Source organism: Dicentrarchus labrax, unplaced genomic scaffold, assembly GCF_905237075.1.
Source record: "Dicentrarchus labrax unplaced genomic scaffold, dlabrax2021, whole genome shotgun sequence".
NCBI lineage: Eukaryota > Metazoa > Chordata > Actinopteri > Moronidae > Dicentrarchus > Dicentrarchus labrax.
The window spans coordinates 17,333,134-17,355,481 of NW_026136705.1; the positions used below are offsets into that span (position 1 = coordinate 17,333,134).

General features: G+C 40.5%; 1 protein-coding gene across 1 annotated transcript; it reads left to right on the forward strand.

The window, feature by feature from the left end:
• Window positions 1-480: 480 nt before the first annotated feature.
• Window positions 481-13,276, forward strand: ltn1 (listerin E3 ubiquitin protein ligase 1). Its single transcript, XM_051399774.1, has 32 exons — window positions 481-631; window positions 854-1,060; window positions 1,254-1,352; window positions 1,556-1,786; window positions 1,876-1,928; window positions 2,016-2,196; window positions 2,649-2,822; window positions 2,990-3,180; window positions 3,415-3,562; window positions 3,654-3,911; window positions 4,097-4,408; window positions 4,719-4,934; window positions 5,019-5,060; window positions 5,170-5,359; window positions 5,459-5,698; window positions 5,787-5,940; window positions 6,074-6,224; window positions 6,401-6,611; window positions 6,722-6,878; window positions 7,179-7,292; window positions 8,334-8,461; window positions 8,566-8,701; window positions 8,825-8,969; window positions 9,296-9,509; window positions 9,851-10,088; window positions 10,270-10,347; window positions 10,482-10,668; window positions 10,824-10,989; window positions 11,119-11,339; window positions 11,515-11,709; window positions 11,919-12,086; window positions 12,421-13,276. The coding sequence occupies exons 1-32, from the start codon at window positions 590-592 to the stop codon at window positions 12,481-12,483; spliced, it is 5,310 nt and encodes a 1,769-aa protein (XP_051255734.1). The 5' UTR covers window positions 481-589; the 3' UTR covers window positions 12,484-13,276.
• The last annotated feature ends 9,072 nt before the right edge of the window (window positions 13,277-22,348 follow it).

A 22,348-nucleotide genomic window follows, 5' to 3' on the forward strand; every position in this document is an offset into this window, starting at 1 on the left:
CTCTCCAGAGGACACTTCTAAAGCTTTCCTCTTCCATCACCCTCAGGCCAAAATGAACTCCCTCTTCTGAGTCATGTTTATGCAGGGATGCAGTGTGTGCAGTATGCTCATGGAGGGCAGTGATGAGTAGACAATGCTTTTAGTTTACTTCAAATGGACAAGAAGAAGAAATCAATAACGGAAGTATATTTGTGTGTCAAGTAGACACATGTAAGCATGTCAGTACTTCCGTTTGGATATTTCGTATTAAAAAGTAAAAGCATGTGACTCACCCATTGACAGTATAGACTTTGTTTAAAAAAACAAAAACAAAATCATAAAAAGGTTGTCACCAAATGTCACCATTGTACAACAGGGCTGACTTAGGGGGCAAGCTGCTTTTTTCTTAGTACATACCATATAAGTTGAGTTGTTTTACTTTTTACGTTTTACTTCATTTCCAACGCTTTATTTTGAAAGTTTTAAACAGGAAGTCCTCAGTTGTGTAGCATGAGCACGACCCGTGGCTTTCACGCTGATCAATATTACCAACCCTCCTAACTACTAAGTTAACGTTGACAGCGGTTACTTTTAAGATTAATGTGTATTCATGGGGGGCAAGAATAAACAGCGAACCAAAGGAAATGTTCGGGTAAGTACCAATTTCTCTAAGCTAACTTAGCTACAGTGTTTAAAGTAACGAGACTGCTAGCAACAAACCGAGCACAAGCTAATGTAGTGAAACTTCACGTTCAGAGCTAATGCTACGTGTGACGGTGTCTCCGCTGTTTCATAACCACTACGTGTCCGTTTGGCCGTCTACATTACTTTTTGTGGGGTTTTCTATAAGCACACGTCTCTCTTCCGCTACTAGCCGTCCAGTAGCGGCCGAGCAGCTGAGGTGCTGACCCGGGAGGGTGGTGTCATCCCGGGCTTTGTGGGCTTCGACACAACGGTCACTTCGGAGCTGAGTTATGTCCCCGCTGTCCACGGGGCGGAGGAGATAGACAACCTGGTAGATGCTGATTTCCGCCTGGTGCTCAGGAAACTCTCGAAGAGGGATGTTGTCACTAGGCTGAAAGTGAGTTTCAGCTTTAACTAACTTACCAACCACACAACAGACAAGCAACATATAAATATATGACACGTATGTTTCAATCTACCACTTAGAATAACATAAAGTACAGTAATCGTGAAACAAGAAAAGCAATCTCATTGGGAGTGTTGAAGTCACCCAAGGGTGTGTGTGTCTTGATGCTGTGTACTCTTCTCAGGCTGTGCAAGACTTTGGGTCCATGTGTCAGGAACGGGATGCTGAAGAGGTTAAAGGGGTCCTGCCATACTGGCCCAGGATTTACTGCAAGATATCAGTGGTGAGCTGATCATTGATTGTATCAATGTCACATTACTTTTAACATTCTGGAAATAGTGCAGCTGAAATGCATAAATACACAATCACCACCATCTAACATCAGTCCCATCCTAAGTATCAAATTTCAATAGAAAATATATTAGGTTAGTGGAACTTTAATATGTCTAAGTGCAGCTGTTGTGTCTCTATCGTTATGTCTATCAGGACCATGATCGTCGGATCAGAGAGGCCACCCAACAGGCCTTCGAGCAGCTGGTGTTGAAAGTGCGTCGCAGCTTGGCCCCCTTTCTGAAGAGCTTGATGGGCCACTGGATTCTGTCCCAGTGTGACACATACACACCTGCAGCCTCTGCTGCGTGTCAAGCCTTCCAGGCTGCTTTCTCACCCACCAAACAGCCAGAGGCTCTTAGCTTCTGCAAGGATGAGATCCTTAACGTGAGTAGTAGTGGTGGCCCTAGTGCAGTTAAAGGTATTTGCACTGTAATGAGCTAAATTAACCTTAAAGTGTTGTTTTTGTATTACAGGTACTTCAAGATATTTTGTTAAAGGAAACGGCTGACACACTGAGCGATCCACAGTAAGTTAACAGTTTAGCTCATTATAGCGTCTGTGTCCACAGCGATAATATATGCTGTCAGAGTCACTGGTTCCCTCTGTACTCTAGAAGTGTGACAGAGGAGGAGAGAGAAGCCAAATATGTGCGTATGCTGACCAGTTCACTGTTGGGGGTGAAGAGACTGCTCTCCCTGCTGCTCCAGGATGACAGGACAGCTCTGGAGAAAAGACTAGCACATCTTGTTAATTCTGCAAAGTTCTGGAAGTACAGCAAACACAAGACACCACAGGTACTGGCATTGAATTGGACTGCTCTGTTTATAACAGATGCTGGAAAGCATATGCATGTAACTAAGTAAATCAGATATATGCGCATAATGCAATTTAACTGAATTAAAACAGGGTTATTGAATGTTTATATTCTTCCACTAATAATATATATTGTATTATATTTTTTCATTTTAATTATAGGTTGTTAGCTGAGTTACTGGGGCTATGTTTATATATAAAGGTAAAATGTTAATAAAAAACTTTCTTCTAGTTTACAGACACAGATTATGTAGACATGTGTTATAATAATTATTTAGTTCACAATATATCCACTACAATCTGTCCCACACCTACGCTTGAGTTGACTTTAACTGTGTGAGTAGTTCAATTATGGTTATGCTGCCATATCTGCACGCAACAATCTGTTGTGAAGAAAATATTTCCCTGAATACTTCTGTGCTTTGCTCCACAGGTGCGAGGGGCATTTTTTGAGATGGTGTGTGCTCTGTGTGAGTTCACTCCAGGACTGGTCCAGGCTGAAGCAGCACGAATCTGCCCTGCTGTTCTCCTCAGCATTGATGACACAGATCCTGTAGTGCTGCCTCCTGTGTGGGAGGCTGTTCTACGCGTCGTGTCTACGATCCCTGTAAGCTTGTGTTTGTCTTGTGTTATTTCATGGTATTACAGTAGACTGAATAGATAGTGTAAGTTACAGTAAACCAGTACTTGTAGAGTGACTGATGTGTAGATACCAATATAGAAGTGTAGAAGTGCCAATTAAAATGCAAAATGATTTTCTTTTTTCTATTTCAGGATTGCTGGACACATGTGAATGCCAAGAAGGGCTTCTTACCTAAACTTTGGGCTCTACTAAAAGAGGGTGGCAAAGGCATGGCTAAAGCGCTCCACCCTAACTTAATGCCCCTCCTCAGCAAACTGCCTCAAGAGGTGACTGATCCAACCGTGGACTTTTACACCACCTTCTTCACTTCATTCATACAAGGGTAATTAGATTTTTTTCTGTGCATGTATGGTGATCATTCAATGTCATCAGTTATAGAATTTCAAGGGAACCATATTGTGACAATGTGCTCATATGATATGATTTTTGAAAATTCTGTTGTTTATCTTCACATATATTGATATAAAATAATACACGTATTTCTCTTCTTATACGTTATAAATCATAATTCTTGAATCAAAAACTGTAATCTTAATTGTCTGTGTCTTTGTCTCAGTTTGTCCAGTGAGCGTGCAGTGACAAGTTTCTCGGAAAGTGCCGTTATAGTGACTGCTGTTATTGAGTGCCTGAGGTACTGCATACTGCACAATACGGAGAAAGAGGGGGATCAGAAAAAAATACGGACCATGCTCATTTCACAGCAGGTGGGATCACAAAGTCTTTGCCCATTGTGTTAAATCTACTTAAGCCCCTACTGTTCTTACATGTTCTTACTTGTTGTTTATCTTTTTGTAGCTCCTACCGCTACTAGAAAAGGCTCTTGGAAGTCCCTCTCTCCAGAATGGTCCTCTTTTCCTTCTGGTCACTGAAATGCTTGTTTCCTGGGAGAAGAGGGCAGGCTTACATGGTGAAGGAGAAGCTATTGACAGCAAGGATGTCTTCCAAGGTCTTCTGGCAGACTTCTGGGAAGGGCTTGGTCTTTTGTTTGTGCGTTATGCCGACAATGAGGAAGCAGACCCACAAGCTTTGGAAGGGATAGCCACTTTGCTGCAGGTGAGTTTGGTTCTGGGGAATCTCCGGTTCATACATAATCCTCACTGAAATCTCCCATGTTGACACTAAGTATACTGTAGATCAATATGGCTGTTAGAACCATTCATATCTTAAAAAGTGACCAAAGTGAAACAGAAAACATTATGCCTAAATAAATCTTTTCTCACTCTCTCTTATGTCTCCAGGTAATGCGCTATCCTGAGAAAGTAAAAAGAAAGCCCGCCCAGAAGAAGAAATCTGTCAAGATCTGTTTCTCTAAGCAAGAGGACAATGAGAAAACTGGAGTTGAGGGGGATGATGTTGAGAAGCCTGTGCAGACGGTGACAGAACTTGTGAAGGAGAAGGCATTTGGGTCCCCACAGACTCAGCACTTTGAGGATGTAGTGTGCCAGCTGGCCCAACTGTGCCTGGTGCATGTGAATGAGAGAAACTCGAAGAGACATCATGTTTTCCTCTCCCTTCTCCTGCGGTCTTTTCACACACCCAGGGTCTTCAGGGTAAGTCATATTTGACGTTAAAAGTGTAATTCAATGTCGTTTTTAACTTTTTTTTAAGTTTAAGTGGTTCTGGTCAAATAATATACAAGAGTTTTACTCCCCAATTAGTCTTTGTAATGGCCAAATCTGTAACAATTGAAAGAAATTAGTTAAAAACTTGTGGTAGACTTGGCGGTAATTTTAATTAATAGGAACATGCTGAAACACTGGTACAGTCCGTTGGATTAAATAATGGAAAGTATTGAGTTAATGACAGTTGTTACAATTCCTTGATGCAATATACTTTTTCCCTAAACTGTGCTTATCTTAGACATTAGTCGAATTGGATGATAAAATAAAGGATGGTGAGCAGCGGGACGACATAGATACAAAAAATCCAGCAATGCAGTTCTTGCTGGAGCAGGTGGTGGTTTGGCTGGCTGAGAAGGACCGCAGTGACACTGAGCACCTGGTGGAGATGGTCTTCAGCTCACTGTACTGCTGCAGCTGGCAGGAGACCACCCGCATCCTCAACCACATCACCACGGTAACATGATATATTACATGACCTGATGTTGATTCACATGTCTTATATGAAGCTGAAATTCATGCTCCTCATTCTGCTTTCCAGATGGATTTACAGTGGGGAATTATCCTGCAAATTATACAGAGGGTATGTATCACTCTGTTTATGCAGACTCGCATCTAAGTGTGTTATCTACCTATACATCACATTTACACTGTTGTAAACGTCTGTGCTACTCTGCTATCTGTCTTGTCAGGCATGTGCAGATCCCGAGACTCTTAAGAGCTGTCGTGACTGGCTGAAAGGGTCAGTTCTAGGCGAGCAACTCCTGGGACTGACTGAGGAGCTGTGCAAGGTGGGCCGTAGCTCTCCCAATTCTGCCTCCTCTACAAGCAACCACAGTTGGACACTGATCAGCCTGGTCCTCTCTCAGCACCACAACAATGGTGAACACACATATAAGCAAGCAAATACCTTTTTGTCTAGAAAAGTACCTTTTTGGATTTTATCTAACTGTTTATAATTTTCTGTTTTTACTTGAGCAGAGCCTGTGATAGGGGAGGTGTACATGGAGAAGATCTTAGAGAAGCTCCACGCCACTCTGTCTGAGACCAAGAGTCTGTCCGATGCAGGCAACATGGAGCCACTCATCTCCTTCATCTGTGATGTGACCTCCACATTCTTCTCTTCCGTAGAAGACTGTCTCCTGCTACTCTCAGCTGAGGAACTCTTGCTCACTGTCTTCCAGCTCACCGCACAAGATCAAACACACACACACCTGTCTGGTAGGTACTCACACGGTGCATAAACATATAAACGAGTTAGGTAAGCTAAATATATATATATATTTTTTTAAACAAATCTCTTTGACAGACTCACTTTTAGATAAGCTGAAGAAAGTGTGCGTAGCTGGCGTCCAGTCATTGGTCCAGCACTCCGAATATGAGGTCAAGGAAGGTGGCTTCTTGCACAGTGCAGCCCTTTGGGTGACAAACCAACTACTCACCGTCTCTATGGACATCAAAAGGTAACAAAACACCTTCCTCTGAAGTAGTTTATAAAAACACAATTGTTTTTTCCCAAATGTAGGCTACATCTTAAGAATCTGTCCCGTGGCTTTGTTGTGATTCCAGCTAACTCTTCTTGGTGTTACGTTTTAGTTTACAGGTTCTAGGTATGGCCGTACAGAGCCTAGTGGAGACCATCATCTCTGGCTGCGATCAAGACTCCGTCCTCCTCGTCCAATTTTTCATCCAACTGATGCCCAGCCAGACAGAATGGACAAGAATCAGACAAGCCTTACCTCCTCAGGTGATCCAGCCAATCCATCATCCTTACTCAAAGAAAATAACAAATTCATGCACTACCATGCATTGGTTTTGAAGAACTTGCTGTGGGAGAATTCTGCTCTATCTAAATCCTTCACCCGAAAAACACTAGACATTAATGAATGAATTGCTTGTTCCCTTTTTTTCTGTCCTCTGCAGTGGATCAAAACCCCATTACTCTCAAGCCGTCACCGAGGAGTATGTGAAAAATCCTCCATGGACGTCTGGAAGTTTAGGGTTTCGACCAGGCTGCCAGCCCACCTATGTGCCAGTGCCTTGCTTGCGAGGGTGGCCCAGTCTGTTGCATTCATACCCTATGAACAAAAGGAGGCAGAATATCCTTCTCACCTGCCAAACCTCAAGTACACAGGTACACACACACAAGACATGAGTGCAATTTTTTGTAACCTTTTTGTGTTTTTCATGTATGTCAGTCTATGATGTTTAATATTTTTGTATATGAATGTTTGTCTTTGGCAGTTTCAGAACTGTTGTATGCACTGCAGTGGTGTAAGGAGGTAGAGTACAGCCCTACTATAGTGTCTGCCTATCACAGCCTGCTGACTGAGTGGGGGTTGTCAGAAGGACTCCACAGCCAGGTTACAATGAAACGTCTGCTGGAGACACTCTACTCAAGGTGAGCTACACACATTGATTTTTAATTTTTGATGAATTACTTAAGTACTACTTAAACAGACTTTCTGGATCCACGGAGCTTCTTCTAAAGACATGGGTGTGATGAATGTATTGGACTATACATTATTTTGCAATCAATAAAAGAAAAAAAGCTGATTACAAAGTTTTTTTTTCAGCTTCTGACACTTTAAAAGTCATCAGCACAGATTTTTATGCACATTTTTATTTTCCTGGGCAGTGTATTTTATGTAATGTATACAGTTTCAACTGAATATATGTGTATTGTATTGTGACCCTGTAGGTCAGTGGAGGATGGAGGTCTATGGTCTCTGACTCTAGAAAACTACATCCACACCAACAACTTGGCAGCCACTCGCAGTGCAACCGTGAGGAAGCTGTACGGCAGTGCAGACAGGTTGATCATTTGTTTGTTAAATGCTTTTAATTTCACATTCACGACGCTCAAAATAAAGGATGTCTGTTGTCCTAGGGACAATAAAAATAGCACCTGGCACACAGAGATACGGTATCCAGAACAAACCTGGGACTGTAGAGAATGTTATCAATACAAATTAAATGCTTACATTTATGCATCATGGAATATATTTAATTTTAATTGTTAGGTAAAAATGTGAGGTGGCACACGTGTGCTTACACACAAAAAAATCAGTCATAGAAAGAGAACAGTGTTGCCAACTTTTATCACTTGGTCTTGTGACTTTTCAGTCCCCTTTAGCAACTTTATTTTTAAAAAGCAACTAGTGACAAATTTAGCGACTTATTCCTACCATCAGGGAAAAAGCAAGAAATATATTCAGATTATATTGTAATTAATTCCCATGCATGCTGCTCAGATAATCGCAGTTCCTGTAGTTTATATTTAAATAGTTTATTTGAGCTTGTAAATATTTAAATAGTTTGTTTAATCTTCTCCCGTCCTTTGTAGATTTTTTTTAAAACTTTTTTACGTCAAATATATGATGTCTTTGTAGTGAGTTTGTGATGATTTGGCTAAATAATAATAATGTTCAAAGTGTGTGTGTATATACATTTCCATTGCCACATACCAATCAGAAGCTGGTTTGCATTTGCACTGCAGTTTACAGTGATGCATTTATTGATTAAAGAGTATGAAATAAACAAACAGTAACTCATCCAGTGAGCAAAAGAATAATGAAAACTGTTTGTGGCCAAAAGCCTAGGATCATTTCAATGTTTTATTCAGATATAAGTGCAGGGAACAACTAGAACTTCATGGCAAAACAGAGAGTGATGGGAGTTACTGAAACAAAGTAAATCTATATTCGTAATGTGGAAGGAAATGAAATGCTTGCTTTTGAGTTCGGGAGAGTTAAACTAGAATTAAAATTTGGAAAAGGATAAAAAATATTTTGAGCTGTTATATGACCTCTCTTACCAATGTGTTGTATATTGAAAATTGTCTGTGTTTGGTCAGTTTGTTCCCAGTGTCTCAAAGCAAACTGAGCACACTCCAGGTGCTCTGCCCCACCATGAACAAAGAAGACAGAGACACTCTTGTTGCTCTGGCTACTGCCGGAATAATCAACTGGCAAGAGAATGACGGTGAGAATACACACATAAACACACACACATAAACACACAAATGCGTACATGGACATTTTGGATTTTGAGCCAGGCAAAACAAAATTTTGGGTTGTGTGTCACAGATGTGTATGGGTGTCTGGCGGTGTTGCTTTGCTGTCTAAAAGCCAACACACAAGTAGAGGATGAGGTTGTGCAGGCTGTCCTGGCCACAGTCATGGAGTGGCGGAACAGCAAGGAGGACTGGTTCCTCTTTGGCAGGTAATGTAATCGTAACATTTACACACTGTGTTTTCTGTTTTTGTCATACTTTTTGAAACACTATCCAAGTTATTGGATATTTTCTACTGATATATCTACATTTGTCTCATCTTTTCATTTCAGTGACCTGTCTAAAGCAAGTGCAGAACAGCTGAACCTTGCCATGGAGTTGATGCGTTTCCTGTCCTGGCTGGTGACTAATAGTCCCACAGTTCTCGCGGGCAGCCAGTGGGACTTCTTGCTCTGCTCTATGTTAGCCTGGTTGGAGGTGAGACATAGATCGTATGTATTGTGTTGTTTTGTCACAGGCTTTGAGATCAGACACCAGGGTTGCTACAGAGAAATGCCTCCCACAGCTGGTAAGGGTTCAGTTTCCAGGACAGTGGAGCAGAGTGGAAGCTTCCTGTCACGTAGTGTCAAAGTCTTGAACTCAGATATTTGAATTGTTGAGTCATTATGCCACTCTGCTGCCTCCTAACACAAAAGTAGTTCTTTTTTTGGTTATACATTTTCAACAATTGTAGTTCTTAATTTATGGCTTGCATCTGCAGTCCCTCACCATCTTTGACCTTATTTCCTTTCTTACAATCTCAGACTGCCTGCGAGAATGTGAGCAGTCTATGGAACCTATGGGTGCAGCTGTTTGTGTGTGAGAACGCTGCTTTGATAGTGGAGCTGAACCAGTTCTTCACATCATCTTCACCAGATGTTCTGGAGGAGCTGCCATCAGAACTGACTGCTGAATGGACGGACTTCTTTGTGGAGGGAATCTACAACCTGTTGTTGCCTCTGCCTATAAAAATCACAGGTGTGTGTGTGTGTGTGTGTGTGTGTGTGTGTGTGTAGATCAAGACCTAGACAATCTCTGCGATAAACTCTCTCTAAAAAGTCAAGCGCCAAAACCTACCCACTACTTGCTTTTCATTTAGCACATCTCTAGGTAATGTAGTTGCTAAATGAAGAACATTTATATGGTTTACTATGTCCCAAAACTGCCAGTGCAATATAATAACTTTATATGTATAGCATCTATCCAAACAAGGTTACAAAGTGCTATATACAAACAGTTAAGGCAAATGTATGTAATGTATGTAACAGTCCTGATTTAATAAGTCATAGTCCTTCTGCCTGTTTATTGTCTAACTCCAGATGCCTTCACTGAACCGGATGACCCTGTGTTCCCTTTGGCGGTACTGCAGTCAGTTGGCCTGGCTCTGACATACGTGCCTGTGCAGCAGCTAAAACAGAACTCCCTGCCACCACGGTTCATAGTGGACCAGAATACAAACCTGCCAGAGCCCCTCCAGACGTTCCTCAACACTTTCTGTCCTCTGCTGCTGTTTAAGGCCAGGCCTCTGCAGATCACTGTCTACCACTTGTTAGAAAAGTAAGGATTTTGTTTGAGAGTGCGGGTAACTTTTTCTTAAAAGAGATAAAACATTTCTTCTATAAACTGCCCCAGTACTGTGATACGATTAGTGTGTTAAACCTAGGGTAATGAGTAATCACCTTGTGCTTACCACAAGATTTAAAGAAAAATGAACTTAACTTGCTTATTGTTTATACAGGGTTATGCCTCAGCTGCCAGAATGTGATGGAGAAGGAGACAACAACAAGTCTGATGATGATAGAGATGAGCCATCTCTGTAAGTCAAAATTGTAATCATGTGTGATAGTTACTGGATTCTAGGTATTGCCACATGAGTTCACAGAGTACTAGAGAAAAATATGTACAGGTGATAATTTTTAAATTAATCTTACAGTTAATGTTTGTGTTCAGTTCCCCTCCAGCATCTCTGATGACCATCCTGTCGACCTGTGAGGAGCTGTGTGATAGCATCCTGGCAGGAGTTCAAGTTGGAGAGTTTGCAGTGGTCCAGCCTCTCAGTGTGGAGTATTCCTGTATCCTGGGGTACTTGCTGGCCTGGAAGCTGCTCCTCACTTTTTTCAAATCCTCACCCTCCTGTGTGAGTCATGAAATCTTGGCCTCAGATGATCAGATATTTAGTACATATAAACATAAGCAGATTCCATGGAGAGATTGTGCTTTCATGTGTGAGAACAGTCGTGTTGATATCAAAGTTATTTCACAGTATTGACTGCTCTTCTGATTTCTCTCTAGCTGCGTGCCCATTATGCCCAGTATCTTAAGAGGAGCTGCTCCCTTAACAAGCTCCTCCTTCACCTCTTCAAACTGATGCCTGAGAACCCCATCTACCCAGGCCAGGGGGCAGAGACAAAGGAGACCAAAACCTTCTTTACAGAGAGCCTGTCTCTGGCTGTTGACAGTAAGTAGCACACGCGCACACACACACACACGCACACACGCACACACGCACACACGCACACAACGTCTGCACATGGGCTGTGAAATGTAAACAAGCTTAGATTTCCTCTTCTGTGTTTCTTCCCTGCAGAAAGCGAGAGAGTTGAGTGGGAGCTCCCTCATCTGGCCTGCAGTGTATACTACAGCACAGTGCAGGACCTGCCCGCCATGGTGCGGCTGTGGTGGAACAGCCAGGAGAAGAGAGTGAGCGCAGCTGTGGAGAAGTTCACTATTAAATACGTCAGTCCTGTTCTCTCAGCCCAGGAGATCTCATCTGTCCATTCCAGCACTCAAATGTTTGACAGCATGACTGTAAGTTAGCAGATACTCTTTTTTTTTTTTACTTTTGTAACTATTATGAGACTGGGGTTATTTGACCAAATCCTGTGGAGCAACATTTGCATCACATTTGTAATAATAATTGTGCAGTAACAATAGGCAGACAATAGATTGTAAAGCAACCTGTGTATTTATTTATTTGCCCCAGGTGAAGGCCCGCTCAGCAGCGCGGGAGGTGATTGCTACCTATTCCGTGGATGATATCTTCATTGAGTTAGTGATTCAGCTACCTCAGAACTACCCTCTAGGCTCGATCACTGTGGAGAGTGGGAGGCGCGTGGGAGTTGCCGTTCAGCAGTGGAGGAACTGGATGCTGCAACTGAGCACCTACCTCACACATCAGGTAGAAACACAAACACACAGTTGATATAAATTCAAGGAGTTTGTGTCAGTTCTTCAACCTGAAGACTGTAGCCACATTATATCCCTCCCATTGAAGTGTTCTTGAGCAATTCATGCCAAGGGGGCTGTGAATCTACTTTATTTCGAGGGATCAGTAAAGAAAAAGATGAAACAATTCAGTATAAAGTAAATGTGTGTCTGTGTGTTCAGAATGGCAGTATAATGGAGGGCCTGGCTCTGTGGAAGAACAATGTGGATAAGCGTTTCGAGGGAATAGAGGATTGTATGATCTGCTTCTCCGTTATCCATGGCTCCAACTACTCCCTGCCCAAGAAGGGTTGCCGCACCTGCAAAAAGAAATTCCATTCAGCGTGTTTGGTGAGATTTATGTGCCGAGATGATATTACATCCAGTGGTGGGCTGTCAGGATCTTCAGAGCCCTCTCTGTATAACAGAACCATAACACTGGCAATAAACTGCAGTTTCTATATAATTAATCATCAGGTACAATGATGCTTTAGGAAGATTTTTCCTTTTACTGGGACCTAATTGAAGGCATAATTCATAAATCTGCAGCCCGCTACTGGTTGTCTCACAAATTTCATATTCAATTAAATGCATGACAACAGTTGAAAGTTAACATACTTTGCTTTTTTGACATTGTTTTGTTGTCATCTTTTACACTGATTTTTTTTTTTCTCATTTCCTACAGTACAAATGGTTCACTTCCAGCAACAAGTCCACCTGTCCACTCTGCAGAGAAACCTTCTTCTAACACACAGATTGTTGACCATGGCTCAGAGGTTGACAGTTCTTCGTTCAGCCAGGACTGGATCGGTTGTGATTACATGAAGAAGGTTAAGGAACTCAAGGTCTAATTTATAAAATATGGGTTGAGATTCTTTCTCAGAGTAAAATAGCAGGCATTGTTTGGCTGAGAATATCATGTTTCATCCGCTCAGTTGAAGTCTGAGCTAAAGTACAGTAAAAATCTAGTGAGGATTGTTTTCTGGCGACTTTTATCTCCATATTCAGCAGTGTGGGTTGATAAGCTGTCAACGGTTTGTTTATACCAGTGCTTTACTGTACTGCTCCCTGCTGATGTTTTTCTGTTATTAATGAGGTTTTTATCTTTTTTGTGGACTTAATTGTTTTATCTTTTTGAAATGTGCAGGTGTGTAGAAGAGGCTGAATCATAAAGTTGGAAAAACCAAAGTTGTCCAGAGGCTTCATAGCACCTGAAATGAGTAATTTTACAAACAAACAAACAAAAAAGATAGTCTAAGAATTACAATGCCCAGGACAGGTTTCACAAATATTTCCTAATATTTAGGATTGTAAAGAGATTATGTCTAATTAGTGACATGCCTTATACCATTATGACATGGTGAGATCACACATGAAAAGCAGGAAAGGGACCTTCTTTAGGGTTTAGGTTTTTTTTTTCATTTGTAAATGCCAGTGCACACAAATATCAAAACCTAATGATATGTGTCTTCCCCTGTGCCTGCATATAGCTGTAAATCATGCTGGAAAAGAAATAAAATACAACTAGATGGCTAATATTATCGGATGCATGTTGTCTTTGATTCAGCACTTAGGAGAGGGGTCAAACAAAGGGTACACACAGCAAACATGTAACCCACGTTCCACACAGAAACTCATGTTTATATTAAAGATGGTGTCCTTGGAATGTGTGCTTGAACCCTCATGCATACTTCACACCACGTACAGATAGTTTTTAATGCTGATCTGAATGTACTGTGAGTAATGTCAGAGCTTGACAGATATTACCATCAATTATTCTACACTATTCCCACTCATTACATACAGACTAGTTTGTATTGTCTATACATAACAGCACTCAAGGCTGATCTGGCAGCCGCAAAGGATGTTAAAGTTACCAGACCAAGTATAGAACAAAGTACAGTGCGTTCATTTTTCTGATGACAGAACAATGCATATGCAGGAATATATAAATATCTGGCACAAAAACTGCTTGTGCATATTTTTACTTTGTGCAGACCTTTACTCTTGAAAGTTTTATACATCTGGCCCCAGGTGTATTTTTATGCTCATGATCCATTAAATCCCTTTGCCAAAAGCTAGTTTTTTTTATACGTTAATAACCATCATTATCTAGGATACTGCAGTTTCTAGGGCTCTGTATGTTTAAAGACTTAATGATGACAAAAGCAACAAACTGAAGAAATGTATACATAGCTTCAAAGGATAAACCTGGTGGGACTTAACACATGGTCAGAGATTTGATTCCAACTGGGATTAGCTCTGTGCTGAAAAAGAGAGGCAATATAAAGGTATGTAGGTAAACAAATATGACATTTATGATATCGTCTTAGATAACTTCAGTCAAAGTCAACTGTAATGAAGCTCAAGTGCTTCTGTCAACTGTTATGTTAACCTGAGCCTCCAATTACAGTTGTGGTATTTCTATATAACTACTACTGTAAGTTAACCTGTGCTAGTTTCCAAGAAAAGACTGTAATTAGCCTCAGCCTGTGACTGCTGGCACCAGTCTCCCACGCTCATTTATCTTGGGTGCACCTCCTCATGTTGAATAATTTATCTGTTTAATGGAGGCGTGCTCTCATCACAGTTGTTCCTATGGAATTAATTATGACAGATTAAGCATGATCAATGAATTAATCCCTATCATTTGGTCTGCCGTCTATGTGTGTGTATGCAAGAGTTTGTGCGTTTGTAATTCATTACTGCGGTCAGATTTTATCAATATATACAGCCGGCATCAATCATCATCTGCCCTTGACCTTTTTAATAGCCATTGATCTGTTTGCAAGACATAAATATTTACACTGAAATCCCCTTCTCTCATGAGTTTTGACACAAACACGCACCCACACGGACAGCCTCAAATCTTATTGCTCATTAACTGTTTGATTAAGCGGTGGTCCAAATGTTATGAACTACAGTACGTTCCTGTGTGCAGCCTGTTGTTTAAGAAAATAGGTCAGTTCCTTACCAGAAGATGGCAGCATAAGCCCAAGACACAACTGTGAGGAACAAAACTACTATTTGAGGGGATGTGTACATATTAACCTGAAAGAAAAGGGATTAGTGATCTGGGCTGTCTAGAGAGGTAGAATTACCTACAAAAATCACATTTTTATTGTTACATTGTCTGTCTCATTTAGCTTTCCAGGCAAACACATTTCCAGTTCATCAAAATAATTAATGGTGAATTTTAAAAGGGAATTAATAAGGGATCCCACAGGGATTATTAATGTGCCATCTTTAATTACTCAAATGAATTTGATGAATAAATTCAGTCACAATGCTGGAACCTATTGGATATGACAGTTGGAGTCCCAGGTTAAATGTTGCCAACATACTTGACTGTGAGGATATAAATAGTTTCTGGGGACGGGTTCCAGTCGATATGGAAATCAGTGAGTTAAACCTTGCTGAAAATGGCTGAAAACAGATAACTAACTGACTAAAAGTATAATAAACGCATTGAATTTGAGTGTCCTTTGCTATTATAATCAGCTGCATTTGTTTAATAATTCATTATAACCAAATGATCAGAAATGAAATTCTAATTTATGTGCTCTTCAGTTTTGGTGTTGAAACAAACAAAACCCCCATCAAATTCTACATGTGTCTCTCCTTCCTTACTATTGATTTAAAAAGTGCTTGGGATGCCATCCATCCATTAGCCATCCTACACTGACCCACTTGCATGAATCTGCTGTACTAGTACAAGCTAATTAGCAACCAACCTGGCTACAACCACTCAGTTCACTGGCCTTGCTGGCCTTCGAACCTGATTGGCGGAGCCTTGGTTGCTTCATAATTAGCCAGGCCTAGATAGCTCTCATTTAGCTCTCCCTGACCCATTTGCAAGCGTATTAGCATTCCAAGCCATTTGTAGGAGGCTGGTCCCATCGCAGTCACACCACTCCTTAACACTGCAGGCAACTGCTCAGCTCTGGAAATGGCTTTGAATTAGTCTGTGTGTATGTGTGTGTGTGCATGTGCGTGTGCGTGTGCGTGTGTGTGTGTGTGTGTGTGTGTGTGTGTGTGTGTGTGTGTGTGTGTGTGTGTTTTGTGCATGTACACGTGCATGTGCCTATTGGTATGACTCTGCTGATATTAGTTCTATTGAAATGAATCCCACACAGTCATTTTATTTGCCTCTGTGTAGCCAGTCTCCCTCACCTCCTCCATCTCTCTCTCTCTGCCATGTTCCCCATCATATAGCACACTGTATGAAATTACAGCATACAGTCAATATCTGAGTTTGTTGAATGTAATCCGGGGAATTTATAGGATTCATTTATCCTAAACCAAAGCAGGAAACTTTACAGTTCTATTGGGGCTATTTTCTCAACTGCACTCAAAGCAAAATAATCAATTTTATTAACATTTGCTGTTTTCATATAATGAATGTAATAAACAATGATTATTGACCTCGATCTACTGGCTTCTAGACATGCATTTGTATTAGTCATTACGGCTGGGAAAGGCTGCCTCCTCTGCCACAGTTTAAATCTAGTGTTATTACTCTGTCATCACGTACCGGCCTTTTATGGTTTTCTATTACCGCTGCCATGTTATAGCAGCATTGGAGGACACCAAAGACCGGGTGGCTGAGTGTGCTATTTTCAAAAGACTCTGGCTGGCTGTGATTCAGAACCACAGTGAGTAGATTTAAAGAGAACATTTTACATTTTAAGACTATAGAAATGAAAAAGAGCCAGTCAATAAAGAATACAACATCCATGCAATATCATTTTGTCAAAGAATGTATGGTAACAGTAAAAAGAAGAAGAAGTTTAAGGTCTCTTGTTTTATCTATAATTTATGTCAGTAGTTGTGTGTATATTCTATTTGTATGACTATTAAAATAATAATCATTACTTCATTTTAAACATTTTAACAGAATAATAATTGCAAAGATTTTGCTAAATCCACCAAATGTCATAGAATCATAGCCAAACACTTTTTGAAAGTGCATTTTAAGCCAATTGACCTAACTCCTTCCCATGATGAAACTTATCAGCCCAAGGGGCAATGCATGGCAAAGGACTATTTAAGTATTCTGAAGCACTGCCTAAGTTCACAGTCAACTCCCAGCAGCACAAGTCTGCCTACAAATAACACGGGTGGTGTACTTTTTGTCCTACCAGAAAACCTTCTGCATGTAGCTTCACTCAACCAACCCCAAAACGGGGCCTTAGTCTACATGGAAATAACAGCACATGAGAAGCGTAAAAGGAATCTGAGCATGACCAAATCCTTTTAAATGCAACTAGGACAAACACATGAGTGGTACTTCCTGAATATTTTAGGTTGTGTGAGTGTGTTAACTCCTGAACATGAGCTAAATAGAGGAAGGGAATTATGCTTCCCACTTCCGACAATAGCTGCCTCTGAGTTTGCTCTGCAGTGTTATTGTTATATAAAGTAGCAGGGTTGGATCCGCTGTGCACTCTTTATGACTCACGGTGCAGAGGTAGCAATTAGGTGCCAAGAGTTCACATAAGATAGACCTCTATCACGTCCCATTCCCTAAATTTAGAGGTACCCACAGGCATGTCCATATATTGTACAAATGCTCTATATATTGTGATAGAGGCTAAGGAAATGGACTTCTATTCCCTGTAGCAAAATTTGATTTACTATTCTATTTAAATGGCCACACTGTTTCTGAGAGGTTGGTGTTGCCATGGCTAAGCCTAAGGGTGTTTAGATACATCATGCTGTAAAGTAACAAGACATTTAACATAGAAAGCACACTGCAAACACTGCACTTAGCGCACCAAAATTATTTTGGTCCTGTTTTGATAATTTTTAAAATTACAATCATTACAAAAGCTTTTTCATTCCAACTACAATATCCATTTTAAACAAGGCCAAATAGGCTGTCACTACTTTTTAATGCAGCTTTGCGCACCTCTTATTTATTTATTGAATTGTGTTTTGATGCAATTTTATGCAAGTTTTTCATGGGTGTATGTTTTTCTGCTGTTTGTGAGCCCCTAATAATTTTCATCATCATGTGATAAAAAAAGTAAAGTTTAGAAATCTTAGCAGTTGTTGTCTATCAGGAGCAAACTACAAACCTTTAACAGTATGTACGTCAGCTGGTCAGACTGCCAAGTGGTCTTTATTGCAATATTTAATCAACTAAGCTATGAACATACATAGCTAGTTTTCTGATTATATTAGTTATTTAACTAATTATCAAATCTGAGCATGCTAACATGCTAAACTGAGAAAGTGGTAACCATTATTTGCGTAACATCATGATTTTCGAGCCTTTAATAGTTGTGGCTTTGTGCCAGGGCCACAAAAAACCTCTAATTATATGCAAAAGATGTTGCAATGTTATTATCTACACATGGTAGATTCGTATTTCTGTTTCCCGTGACAATTGTGGAATAGTCAAATGGTGGAAAAGTAAAATAATTCATTTTATTTCACACAGGAATCGAACTGCAGTCTCCTGTGTGATAATCCTTCCACCCCAACCACCTCCTTATGTGGACTTTTTCACTCCTTATACTATGTTTGCCCTGTAGAGCGGCTAGCATGGCTGTAGACTCCTTTTGAACTAAGATAGATTATTTTTGCAGAGTATCACTCGAACAAAAAGAAAAAAAACTTGTAATTCTCTCACTTTGAAATCAAGGTTACTCTTATATCTTTGCTGATGACATCATTCGGAGACACAGAGACATAAGTTTACCTTTTTTAGTTACTGCCGGGCTACTCGTCCCTCTCTGCTTCTGCTGTAGTATTTACTGTGGTGAGTATATCAGAATCTGATCCAGGCTGGTTCTGCTTGTCCCCATCAATCATCAGAATGGCTCAGCTGATGAACAAGTACACAGCCTGATATGGCCTGGTGCAGTGCCACAGACTAAGTGAGAAAACATCAGATCCTTGAAGTTTTACACAATTAGGTAAATCCTAATTGGCAATTACTTTGATTTGTAATCCTAAAGGTATTTAATGAGTTCATTTAATGGTGCCATGGAGCATGATAGAGTATGGTAATTGGTTTTTATAAGAAGTGTAAAAATCAAGGTGTGTCTGTGAGGTGGGTGGTGCCACTTATTTGCCAAGCTATTATGGGGCATTAAGAGAAAGGTCTCTACAAAAGAAGTATAGGAAAGAATCTAAAACCCCAGCTGTAGTTCTTTGGGATAAAAATAGATGAACATGGAGTTTTGAAGCGAGCTGTTTTGGCGCTAGCAGCTCTTTTCTTAATGATCATCCCCTGATGATGATGTGTTTATGTACATCCATCTTCAAGGGTAAAACTAAAAGGTAAGAAAAAGTCACACAGCTGCCCTTGCAGCTTTTTACCGCTGTAAGAGTGGACGTCTCACTCTCCAGTTCTAACAAGGTCGGAACTGTCAGGAAAGAGTGAGGCCGGGGAGCTAATATACTCAGGCCAGGAGGAAGAGTCATCCCTCATATGTACAGCAGACTGAGCACTGGAGAGAGAGAAAGAGAGAGAGAGAGAAAGAGAGAGAGAGAGAGAGGGGGGGAGGAACAGTGTGAGACAGAGAAAGGAATGGAGATGAGTGAGCAGAAGGGGAGAAGGGGAGATTAGGACAAGTCAGACAGGGAAGACAGAGAGAAGAGGCAATGAGATAATGGAGAACAGGAGCAGGGAGTTGGGGATGAGGAGTGGAGAGGAAAAGAGAGAAGCTGGCTGCCCTACCCTAAAGCTGTGTTGATATGACAGTTGTCTGAGGCCAAATCTGAGGCCAACTCATTCCACTGATAAATGCCTCTGGCTTTACCAACCTTCACACTGAGGGATGCATGCACACTGCTTTCTCTCTTTTTCTCTGTCTGAGGTTGCGACTCTTTTTCGTAACACTTGAGTTTTAGATAAGTTATATCGGAGCAATCATTATAAATTCCCTACAAAAAGAGACCATTATTGGCTGATCTGAAACATTGTTCATTCTCATGCTGTGTTCTTTCACTGCCGTTATCTTTGTTACATTAGCGCGACTCGGCCATGCTGGCACCAGTCAGCAGCACTCATGTCCGTACACTCATATGCCCTGCTTATCATTTTTGTGTTGGAATGGATGTATTCAGCTAATGGCTAATAAATAAAACTAATTAAGTTTATGATAATGGGATGATAATTCGACATCATTTACTCACTCACTGACTGCACAACTAGGACACTTTGGTATTTCACTGAGTCAAGACCACAGAGAGATACCTGGAGCCAATGGTGCCAGTGGGCTAATACTCACATTATGTCTACATTATCTCTCTGTGCAATGGAGCCATATCAAGGCTAGAAAAATAACAAGGTAATCAATTAAGTTAACCATGCAATTAAGTTAATTAATTGCTTGTATGCCCAGGAGTTTCCTGGGGCTTGTGCTGTGGACCACATTACTACACTGGCCAGTGATTAGATTACAGAGTTAGTGATGCCATTGGAGGCTCAAGTGTGAGAGCTGCAAAGTGGAGACCCACTGGTTGCTGTAAGCTTCTGTTTCCAAATTAACAATATAATGCATCAGCAGCATAAATATGGAAGTTGTTTATAGCGACACAAGTTAGGGGTTAAGTCATGTTTGATAGAATCTTCGTAAAAATAAAGATTATATCACTGCAGCGGAGTGTGCTTTTGTTTGCTGAGTAAGAAGTAAAGCAAAATTGCTTCGGAATCTAACAGACGAATGCATTAGATAATTTGCTTACTGTGCACAGATAAACAGCTGATGGAAACAACACAGCAGGCCTTTCGAATCCTACAGGCCCAAGAGGAAAATGTCAGTGCGTTTCAGATACCAGAGTTTTTCTGTGTGAACTGTTTTAAAACAGATTTAAAGGCAATAGTCATACTGTGATGACATGGGAAACTCACATACATCACTAGCTTGGAAGGAAGAATACATGTCCATACACTAGTTAGGACCCAGTTGAACATCAGACACAGTGTCCAATTACACATTTTTGCAGCCTGATCCTGTGAAATTGTCGTGGTTACCTAACATCAACTTCCAAACTGCAACTTTTGTTGTTGTTTTTTATTTTATTTTATGTTTTTAACAAGGATGGATACATCAAGCACCAAGTATTAAATTATGGTAAAACTTCTTTTGAGCCATTGTGCATGGGCGTTTCGTAAAAAGAGAAAAACAAAACAATTAAATTCTGATGGAAGTACATATACACTTACACTTGTAATTGTTTGCACTTTTGTTTAAATCATGTTGGCACTAGCCAGCTCAGTAAGCATTCATCTCAATGATACTGCTGAATATGCAAATCAGAACTTAATTGGTGTTTCATGATTAACGAAACCCAAGTAAACAATCCCCCAAATCCCTCATCTGTTTATCAATTCACCTTGCTGCCATTTTAATTTATTACAAACTTAGTTGAGGTGTACAAGTGCAATACTTTAAAAAACAAAGCACACAAGATAAAATGGCAGACTCCCAGCACACTTTCTGAACACTAAAACTCTTAAGTGATGGAGTAACATATTGGTCCTGGCATAGACCTTTATCAGATCTCAACAGAGATGTAGAAAGATAGGTGTGTACAGAATTTGGCCCATGTGTACGTACACTCTAGGTTACAAACAGGCAATTATAATCAGATTATGGATTTCTTTGAAATCAGTACATCAACACACAAGCGCCTAATAGTAGCTTTATCATTCACAGAGACAGACAGAGATTGCCTTCACTTCAACTAACTGACTGAAGTCAAAAATATCACATTGTAATTGATGTTATCCGCCATTTGTTATTAAAAACTAATGCATAGCACAGCATGTTTTACCTTGAGAATTACAAAACACACACACACACACACACACACACACACACACACACACACACACACACACACACACACACACACACACACACCTACACACACACAAACACACTACACTCTCTACTACACCAGACATCTTGGTTGGATTTTACCAGAGCAGAATGTGTCCCTGTCTCTCTTGTATTATAATGAACACGCTGACAGTCGAATGAGCATGGTGTCACTGTGCTAGTATGCTTCAGCGACATGCTGCACAGCTGTCCCACTATGATAGTACACCACACTCTGTTAAAGGATCATAGTGCAGCCAATGAAACAGGTAGGATGATGTATGCTGTGAAGTAGGCTGAATGTGCCTTTATTTGGATCCCACTATTGTTCCTTTCTAGTCATTTCATTCAATTTCTAGGCTTTTCTAAGAGCTTATTTTCAAAATAAGAGGGTGACATTACCTAATTTCAGCCATTTTTAAAAACAGGATTAGGAGCACTTAATTTAGCCTGCACAGAAAATTTACAGGAATGTCTACAGTCACGGCAGCTAGTTCAATTGACTGGTTGGATGGATGGATGGATGGATGAATGAAATTTAAAGGGTTGTTTTGATCTAAGTGCATCATTGTGTGATGCACTGATGGTTTTCTTACAATCAATAATGCATTTCATATCCAGGAAATCTAAGTTGTTTGCACTGGGAGAACCATATTCACTCCTTTTTCTGGATATTTTACACACACACACACACACACACACACACACACACACACACACACACACACACACACACACACACACACACACACACACACACACACATGCACCTGA

Bases quoted from the DNA above. Each gene is read 5' to 3' on its own strand.
- ltn1 (XM_051399774.1), top strand. From the start codon at position 590: ATGGGGGGCAAGAATAAACAGCGAACCAAAGGAAATGTTCGG. The intron at 2,823-2,989 runs GTAAGCTTGTGT...TTTCTATTTCAG, and splicing joins GCGTCGTGTCTACGATCCCT to GATTGCTGGACACATGTGAA. The intron at 9,510-9,850 runs GTGTGTGTGTGT...GTCTAACTCCAG, and splicing joins TCTGCCTATAAAAATCACAG to ATGCCTTCACTGAACCGGAT.